Source organism: Carassius auratus, unplaced genomic scaffold, assembly GCF_003368295.1.
Source record: "Carassius auratus strain Wakin unplaced genomic scaffold, ASM336829v1 scaf_tig00214669, whole genome shotgun sequence".
Classification (NCBI taxonomy): Eukaryota; Metazoa; Chordata; class Actinopteri; order Cypriniformes; family Cyprinidae; genus Carassius; species Carassius auratus.
Window position 1 is genome coordinate 27,501 of NW_020527759.1, and position 9,851 is coordinate 37,351.

Consider the following 9,851-nt stretch of genomic DNA (forward strand, 5'->3'; position numbering starts at 1 on the left):
AGCACTTTTACAAAGATAACCAGTCAAAATAGTATATTCAGCATATGCTCAGAATACATCATATTCCACATATATTCTGTCCAACAGTTCTTATTGTTATTAAAGCAGACACATAGGATGGCTGAAGGTGTGAGGCGAAGGAGAAGGCTGAAGCCCGTGGAGGAGGCCATACAGTTTTCACTTGAACAGAAAGACAAGAATGGACTCGAGGGCAGGTTCATCAGTCATCTTAAAGGTGAGGTAAATTAATTGATTGAGCCAAATTAAAGGTATAGTTCACCCAAAAGTGAAGATTTTGTCATCATATAGTCACCATTAGGTTGTCTCAGTCCTGTATATCTTTTGATGGGCAAAATAAGACATTACTAACCATTTGATGGTTTGTAAATGATGACAGAATTTTCTTTCTATGCATTTAAAGTGACTCGTGTACTAAATCTGTCTCCGGTTGATGACGTGTGGTTCTCGTGATGGTTTCACCTCTCTGTTGTTGTTTAGGGAGGGGTGTGTTCAGCTGTACTGACTTTGAGAAAGGAGATTTCCTGCTGGAATACAGAGGAGACCTCATCAGCAAAGAAGAATGTGAGCGGAGGCAAAGAATATATCACGATGCACTTAAAGTTTTCATGTTTGAGTTTCGCTACAATGGAAAACTCCTCTGGTATGTACACGTGTTTGATCTACATGTTAACTGGTAATTAATTTACATGATTCAAAATGTGTCAGTGGAAATGTCAATGATTAGAGGTCATATTTTGCTATAATTATCAGTCATGTGTTTTCAAAGCTTGGTGATGAGTGTTAAATGATTGGTGATCACAGAATATGACATCTGCTGGTCCTAAGGTTTCAGTGCTGATATTGTCTGTCTCTTGTTTAGTGTCGATGCAGCCCGAGATGACGGTTCTCTTGGGCGGCTTGTAAACGATGACCATATTAACCCAAACAGCAGGATGAAGACGATTCGTGTGGATGGAAAACCTCACTTATGTTTATTTGCCACAAGGAGCATCTGTCCTGGTGAAGAGATCACATATGATTATGGTGATTCTGAGTGGCCATGGAGATGCACGGTACTGACACCTCTATACTGTCCATTCTGACTTATTGGATTATAGTAAAGTAAAGGTATTAAACATCAGTTGTTACCTAAGTTAATGTTAGTAACTTTTTATTTTTTACATTACATGCATGTACATTCCAGTATGTCAGGATGTGTGTATGTTTACACCTGTTTCATGAGGACCATCATAAGAACATAGTCTTAACATGGTCTTGATGTCACATTGTGTGTGTGTTTACACCTGTGTTACGAGGACCCTGTTTTATGAGGACCATCATAAGAACATAGTCTTGTGTGTGTGTGGGTTTACACCTGTGTTACGAGGACCCTGTTTTATGAGGACCGTCATAAGAACATAGTCTTGACATAGTCTTGATGTCACATTGTGTGTGTGTTTACACCTGTGTTACGAGGACCCTGTTTTATGAGGACCATCATAAGAACATAGTCTTGTGTGTGTGTGTGTTTACACCTGTGTTACGAGGACCCTGTTTTATGAGGACCGTCATAAGAACATAGTCTTGTGTGTGTGTATGTTTACACCTGTGTTACGAGGACCCTGTTTTATGAGGACCGTCATAAGAACATAGTCTTGATGTCACATTGTGTGTGTGTTTACACCTGTGTTACGAGGACCCTGTTTTATGAGGACCATCATAAGAACTTGGTCTTGACTGTACTGAAGAGTCCCAGTCAAGTCAAGACTTTTTTCTAAGAGAGAATGTAATCTGTTCCATTCTTTTAAGGACAAACACAATTATTTCAAGAACTTCTTGGATACCTTTATAGCTGCTGTGCCTTGTTCAGAGTTCTTTAGGTTCTTTAGACACTGATTCTACTCAGTTATCATTTCAAAATATGTGGTGATTAAATAAAACTGACTTTTTACCAACTCCTATTGCAAGATACTTAATCTAAATATAACAATTAGACATTTTCAATATCATATGGCCACAATGGGATGTGAATGATCCATATTTAGCCTAATATTTCACATCCACGCAGCCCAATGTCATGGTGATAACTAGGGTCTTCAAATACCAGGCTTTTGTCAAACAAACGACACACTGAGATTCTTCGGTCAAACATCAAGACCATGTTCTTATGATGGTCCTCATAAAACGGGGTCCTCATAACACGGGTCTAAACACACACACAATGTGACATCAAGACTATGTCAAGACTATGTTCTTATGACGGTCCTCATAAAACAGGGTCCTTGTAACACAGGTGTAAACACACACACACACCACCTGAAATACTGGAATATATATATATATATAAATAAGCATGTAAGGTAATACATACAAAATCATGAACATTAACTTGGGTAACACTTGAAAATTGAAATATTGATCTGAAATATTGTAATCTTACTTTTAATTCACATTGATAAAATATAAGCAAGATTATAAAATTTGTTTTATATCAGTATTTTATGTGCTCATTTATTGTCACAGATGACTAATTTGATGTTCTTTTCTAGACTCTTAGTGTGGTTGAACCGTCCACTCTTGAAGTCAACACTCTGTCCCAGTCAGAAGACACAGACGTAGAGAAGGTACTTTTTTAAAAATCATTTTTAATTTTATATCTGTTTTAAATTAGAATTTCATCCACACATTTATTGTTTCAATCAATGTCACAGATGACTAATTTGATGTTCTTTTCTAGACTCTTAGTGTGGTTGAACCGTCCACTCTTGAAGTCAACACACTGTCCCAGTCAGAAGACACAGACGTATAGAAGGTACTGCAATTGATTGAGTGATTTTATTTTATTGTTATTTTATCGTTTTAATTTATTATTTTATTATATTTTTTGATTTATTTACAGTTGTGTTCAAAATTATTCAACCCCCTTGACTTGCAAGACAATTTGCTGTGGAGGATAACATTTTATGAAATCAATTTAACGAAGGCATCAGTAAAGTATTAGAGAAAGTTTGTTAATACACTTTTGAGTGATTCTGAGAATGGAAAATTGATGAATCATGATAAAATTCGAATTGGCTCTAAACATTCATGTTCAAAATTATTCAACCCCCTTTGTGCAGAATCTTTTATTCTTTAAAATCACCAATAAACACTGTCTGTAAGTGTTTAGAAGCTTCTGTCACCTCTCTACTACAGTTTGGCCCATTCCACACCTGAAAAAGCTTTCAGATCGCTGATAATCTTTGGTTTTCACATTGCCACTGCTTTCTTCAAATTCAACCAGATATTTGAAATGAGAATTAAGCCTGGAGACTGAACAGATCACTCAAGTACATTCTATGACTGATCCCTGAACCAAGCAGAAGTAGATTTGGATGTGTACTCTGGGATGACTGTCCTGCAGGAAAGTCCATTGATCATCAGCTTCAGTCTTTGCACCAAAGGCATCACAATTCTTGTCAAAATGGCCTGACACTTAAAAGAATCCATGATGTCCTTCATACAGTCATGATTTCCACTTCCTTCTACAGTAAAGAAACCCCATAACAGGACTGATCCACCTCCAAGTTTGACGATAGAGATGGTGTTCTTCTGCTTATGAGTTTTGCCTGTTTTGCAGCAGACATACTGCTGATCCATGGGTCCAAAAAGTTCCAGTTTGGTCACATCCCTCCATAAAACATTCCTCATGAGCTCCACAAGTCTACACAAATGAACTTTAGTTAGTTCAAGTCTGCCTTTTGTTCTTCTTGATCAAGAGTGGTATTCATCAAGATGTCTCCACATAAAGGCAATACTTGTCTAGTGTTCTTCTACACACCGCTTTGAAATGGTTTTCCTCCTTTCATTGGGTCATCTTGCAAGTCTTTGGCTGTACATTGCAGATTTTTCTCAGTTGCTCTGATTAAACATTTTATGATATTGTGCTTTTTCTTCCACAACCTCAAATGTTTTCTGGTAAAACACACTTTAAGCTAAGAAATAAGGCTGAGAGCTGTGTCTCTAGGAACTTTCAATGTCTTGGAAATCTTCATATAGCCTTAGCCTTTCTAAAGTAATACAATATTTCTTCAATTTTGCTTTTGTGAGATCTCTTTTGATATTTTTGCTACTTAACTTCAACACATGCATGGGCTAACTGTATGTGTAACGGCTCAAGCTAATTCTGTTTTTAATAGAGTTTCTAAAAGCTTAATTGTGTCTTGAGACTGTTACATTCCCCACCATGCAAATAAGTGATTTAAAAACAGCAATGTTGAATAGGGGTTGAATAACTATGACATAGCAGTATTATTAAAAAAAATCTTATAACTCAAATATATTACATTATATATTGACAATATCACTTTTAATATTCAAGTGAACTGTTATAGATGCAAGTTTTATTATATCCTGGATCTTCAGAAAAGCTTGTATTTGTAAAGTACTGCAGTCTCTAGGTGGTTGAATAATTTTGAACACAACTGTATTTATTTATTTTGCTTTGGTAACTCATTTATAACATAATTATTTTATTTTAATTTAATTTTTTGATTTCATGTTTTCAGCTGAAAGTTGTCAGTGATCAGTCAGTGTTGGACTCCAGTATCTGTGCAGCCTCTGAAGGACTGGAAAAGGTAATTCATTATCAATTTGTACAGTCCCTGAATCCTTTGTCTGCAGTAGAATGTTTATTTATTTTTTATTTCTGTTTCCTTAATTTCAGGTGACTCTGAAGAAGGACCAGTTACTATTGGATGATCAGGACTGTGTTGAGAAGGTAATTAAATGTGCATTGCATATTTTATGAAATGTTAGATTGATGTTGCAAGAAATCATCTCTACATAAGTCTTGCTTTTTTTCATTGTTTTCAGATGTCACCTGTCAAAGAGCATGTGTTGAATGAGGAGCAGAGCTTTTGTGCCCCAGTTGAAGGAGTTAAGGAGGTATTCACATGTTTCGGATGAACTGTTATTTCAGTGCAACAGTGATTGCTCTGAAGTCCATGTCTGCATGAACTGTACACTTTGCTGTTACTAAATGCATGTATTTAGTGACCTGTTTTCACTTTCAGTAATATTAGTCGATGTCTGAATCAGGGGTGTCCAGACTCGGTCCTGGAGGGTCAGTGTCCTGCAGAGTTTACACCGGCCCTCCAGGACCGCTCTAAATGTAGATTTGTAGTAATATATTGACCAGTACCTTTTAAGGTCTGTAACGTAAATGTTTTTAATGATTGTAAGTGATCTTATTAACTAAATGACCACAACTTCCCTGTCATTAAAAATACATTAAATTATTATTGAAAGACAATGCAGCTCGTAATGTAGTATCACATGTATGTTTTAGAATCTTTCTTTGTTGCTTTAATTTAACACTCACTGATGTTTTTTTCTTCACAGGTCTGCAGACATGTTGTGGTCACTTCAGCAATATCAAGCATGGATAAATGTGCTGAATGTGTGGGACCTGTTGCAGCTCTCAAGTGGATTGGCCTGAGATGTAAATGTTAGTATGGTGATTTGTACTCTATACATCATGACATTTCTATTTTTATCATTTTAGTATCACTAATCAACGTTATGAAGTCAGTTCAAAATGGGATAACTGTTGAGTTTGGCAGTAGGAGAGAAGGAGATTTCAGACCATTGCTAATGCACAGATATGTAATACCATTAATAATAATAGGAGTGTTACATTGTTTTCACCTTATTCTACGTTTAGGCATAGAATCTCGTGTTAGCGGTTGAACGTGTCCTGACATGTGACATTTCTTTTATAGTGTGCTCCAGTTTTTGGCATAAGTCCTGCTATCTGAAGCTTCATGAATGGGATGGAAGACGGTCATCGTGTGTAAGAAAATATTTGATTTGATACATTTGTTCCATATTTTTGAGTTATCGGTGCTGTAAATTAATCATAAATATTTTGACAATAGGAAGTAAGTTCAGAGGAAGATGAGCTGTCAGATGAGGATTACATACCTCAGTCAGAGTCAGACCATCAGTCAGACAGTTCAGATGAGTTGACAACAAGACCAGCACGTTACGACCAAGCTAAACTCTTAGATATACAGGAAGCTGCGTCATCTAAGTTTAGTGAACATCTGAGATCAGATGTAACTACCCTGAATGTGTCTAAGGGCAAAGGAAAAGGAGTCCTGAAGGTCATGGAAGCAGCAAGTGTGTATGATGAGTCTGATTTAATGTGTCATGAGGAGCAGTTTACTGATTTTGAGACAGACAGTGAATCAGACTTTCCCAGAAAGCAAGGCTCAGTGGTATGCAGGTCAACAGATGTGCTTATGTCATCACCTCAATCACACAATAGTAAGCTTTTGAATTCAAAAAGCACAGTAACATTGAGAGAAGAGAGGGAACGCAGCATGGCTGGAGGTGATCATTGTGTGCAGTCACCAAAAATCTCCTGTTCAGCAAATAGGAAGAATTATTGTTACATCTGTGGGAAACCTCAGTCCAAGTTAGCGCGCCATTTGAAAACTCATATGGCTGAAGTTGAAGTTGTTCAGGCTTTGTCACTCCCAGTTCACTCAAAAGAACGTAAAGCAATGCTGCAAAAGCTCAGGAACAAGGGCAACTTTCAGCATAACACTGATGTTTTACAGTCTGGAGAGGGGGCTCTTAAAATAAAACGAGCACCAAAAAGAAAGTGTGATTCAAAGCAGTTTTTGCATTGCATGTACTGCAAAGGGTTGTTTGTACGGAGAGATCTGTGGCGTCATTTAAAAAGATGTCCCTCAAAACCAGCAGCTGACAGTGAAGAGCAAGGGAGGAGGAGAGTCTTGGGTCTGGCATCTATGGCAGAGTCTTCATTCAGTCAGCACATATCACAAGGAGTTTGGAAACTCTTAGGTGTGATGAAGCAGGATGACATTTCCGCTGTGGTCAAAAATGACCTGAGTATTCTTCAGCTTGCACAGTCGTTTTTTAACAAACATGGTCATGACCCTACCAAATTTGAGTATATTCGACAAAAACTCCGTGAAGTTGGAAGATTGTTGCTGACTTTGCGTAGACAGTTTTCTGTGTACAGTCTTGAAGAAGCTCTGAAACCTGCCAATTTTCATAGACTTATTCGAGCGGTTCAAATGGTGTCTGGCTATGATGATGAGAGCCACTGCTACCAAAGCCCAAGCCTTGCCCTGAAACTGGGGCATTCGTTGAATAAGATTTGTGAAATCATTCAGTGCCGAGCACTGATGTCTGAAGACAAGGAATTGATCTCATCAACAGAGACCTTCAAAAAGCTCTACTCCTCAAAGTGGTCTGAGATGATCTCACACACTGCTTTGGTGACACTGAATGAGGCCAAATTTAACAAGCCATCAACACTTCCCTTCACCCAGGATGTCCAGTCTCTTCATCAACTCCTTGAGAAGACTGCAGATACTGCTTTTCAGAAACTACAAGAGACTGCATCTCCTCAAAGCTATGCAGAACTGGCCAAAGCAACCCTCACCAGAATCATTGTTTTCAACCGCAGACGTGCAGGAGAGGTCTCTAAAATGCCGCTGAAGGCTTTCAATGAAAGGGACGGCACTTCTCTCCATGAAGATGTAGCGATGGGCCTGAGCAAGTTTGAGCAGAAACTCTGCAGCCATTTCAGTCGAGTTGAGATCAGGGGGAAGAGGGGAAGAAAGGTTGCGGTTCTTCTCTCTCCTGATATGGTCGATGCCCTGATGCTACTGGTCAGCAGGAGAGGTACATGTGGAGTGCTAGACACTAATACTTTCTTGTTTGCTCGGCCAAACTGCCAGAGTTACTACAGAGGCCAGGACTCTCTGAGGGTATATGCAAGGGAATGTGGAGCTCAAAATCCAGAATTTCTCAGATCCACTCATCTTCGCAAGCACGTGGCTACACTCTCTCAAATCCTAAACCTGAAAAACAACGAGTTAGATCAGGTTGCTGATTTCTTAGGGCATGACATCCGTGTCCACCGTGACTATTACAGACTGCCAGAAGCCACTACTCAGCTTGCTAAAATATCAAAGCTACTGTTAGCCATGGAAAAGGGCTGCCTTCCTAATCTTCAAGGCAAATCCCTTGATGACATTGAGATTGAAGGTACGTCCATCCTAGCATGTTTAGCACAGCGGGTCTTTTTAAACTCACAGGGAGGTTTAAGAAAAGTAATCTCTGAAATATGTCTTGTGTTCGTTGTCATTAGGAATGGTTTATAAATGGTGTGTGATTGTGTTATTTCACTTCTGAATGCAGATGTTTTTCATGTTCTGAGTTTTATTTTTCATTGAAGATGAGATCATCATGACGGATTCTGATGACAGTGATCCTGAAGAAAGTGAATCTGATGATGAGGCTCTTGCTGGAGCTGCGGGAAACTCCAGTAATGCTGGTATGTGTCAGCTAAGTTTTTTTTATTTTTAAATCATCAAAGTCAAAAATTATATTGGGTAACACTTTATTTTAGGGTCTCTAAACTACAGTGGTTTGAGTGTTGGCCCCCTTCCTGATTTCTTATTTTTTTGCATGTTTTGTCACACTAATGTTTCAGATTATCAAACAAATTTAAATATTAGTCAAAGGTAACAAATTTAAAAGTAAACACATGCAGTTTTTAAATGAAGGTTTTTATTATTAAGGGAAAACAAGATCCAAAACTACATTGCCCTTTGTTCAGAAGTGCCCCCCCCACCACCTTTGAAACTGGTTTATCACACCTGAGTTCAGTTTCTCCAGCCACACCTCTTCACAGTTAAGAAATCTCTTTAAATAGGACCTGTCTGATAAAAAGTGAAGTAGACCAAAAGATCCTCAAAAAACTAGACATCATGTCGACATTCAAAAATATGCAGACACAAATGATAAAGAAAGTAATTGAGATCTATCAATCTGGAAAAGGTTATACAGTTTTGGGACTCCAATGAACCACAGTGAGAGCCATTTTTCACAAACTAAAAAAAGTAAAAAGTTTATTTGATTAGTGTTTTTTTACGATACAAATCATTGCAAAGCAACTTCACATAAAATTAAGTTTCTACACTATTTAGTAGTAGCTTATAAGTGGTGACTGTCAGTTTATGTGCATATGACAGGAATCAGACATAATCAACCAGACGATGAAAACTATTAACAGCAATTATAATGTGATTGCATAGTAAGCAGCAATATTTGTTAGTTCTGTATGTTGGTTCAGTGTTAACATCATCTGAGTTCCTCTGAGGGGTCAGCATCATCTCTTCTCAGGTGTTTCTGGATCCAGACTGGTGCTTGTGTAAATCCTAGTTACCACAGGATGAAGATCCAGCAAGAAACAGAGAAACAAATTGAGGCATCATTAGCATAGCTGCTGTTCCAACCAAGTACAATTAATTAGTTTAACCCAAGCTAAATTTGATCAGATACAACTGCAGTCACAAATTATGAGATGCATTATTGCTAATTGAAAAATATGTTTTTAATCTAGATTTAAACATAGAGTGGTGTCTGAACCCCCGGACATTATCAGGAAGGCTATTCCAGAGTTTGGGAGCCAAATGTGAGAAAGCTCTACCTCCTTTAGTGGACTTTGCTATCCTAGGAACGACCAAAAGTCCAGCGTTTTGTGACCTTAGGAGGCGTGATGGGTTGTAGCGTGGTAGAAGGCTAGTTAAGTACGCAGGAAGCTAAACCATTTAGGGCCTTATAGGTAAGTAATGATAATTTGTAACTGATACGGGAACTTAATAGGTAGCCAGTGCAGAGGACTGCTAAATTGGGGTGGTAATATGATCATATTTTCTTGACCTCGTAAGGACTCTAGCTGCTGTACATGGTGGTGTAGTGTCATTGGTCTGCTTCTGGACCTGGAAAACTTACTGTTGATAAATGGAGAAATCTGCTGTTTACCA

At 38.1% G+C, this 9,851-nt stretch overlaps 1 protein-coding gene across 1 annotated transcript in view; it reads left to right on the top strand.

The window, feature by feature from the left end:
• Nucleotides 1-8,472, top strand: part of LOC113092610 (uncharacterized) — a 9,713-nt gene extending 1,241 nt beyond the window's left edge. The window contains exons 3-13 of the mRNA XM_026258274.1: nucleotides 106-235; nucleotides 499-661; nucleotides 881-1,073; nucleotides 2,550-2,624; nucleotides 4,548-4,616; nucleotides 4,706-4,759; nucleotides 4,855-4,926; nucleotides 5,383-5,488; nucleotides 5,763-5,833; nucleotides 5,919-8,067; nucleotides 8,258-8,472. Of these exons, the coding sequence (XP_026114059.1) occupies nucleotides 118-235; nucleotides 499-661; nucleotides 881-1,073; nucleotides 2,550-2,624; nucleotides 4,548-4,616; nucleotides 4,706-4,759; nucleotides 4,855-4,926; nucleotides 5,383-5,488; nucleotides 5,763-5,833; nucleotides 5,919-8,067; nucleotides 8,258-8,388 (3,201 nt within the window). The 5' untranslated portion in view covers nucleotides 106-117 and the 3' untranslated portion in view covers nucleotides 8,389-8,472. The remainder of the gene's footprint in view (nucleotides 1-105; nucleotides 236-498; nucleotides 662-880; nucleotides 1,074-2,549; nucleotides 2,625-4,547; nucleotides 4,617-4,705; nucleotides 4,760-4,854; nucleotides 4,927-5,382; nucleotides 5,489-5,762; nucleotides 5,834-5,918; nucleotides 8,068-8,257) is intronic.
• The last annotated feature ends 1,379 nt before the right edge of the window (nucleotides 8,473-9,851 follow it).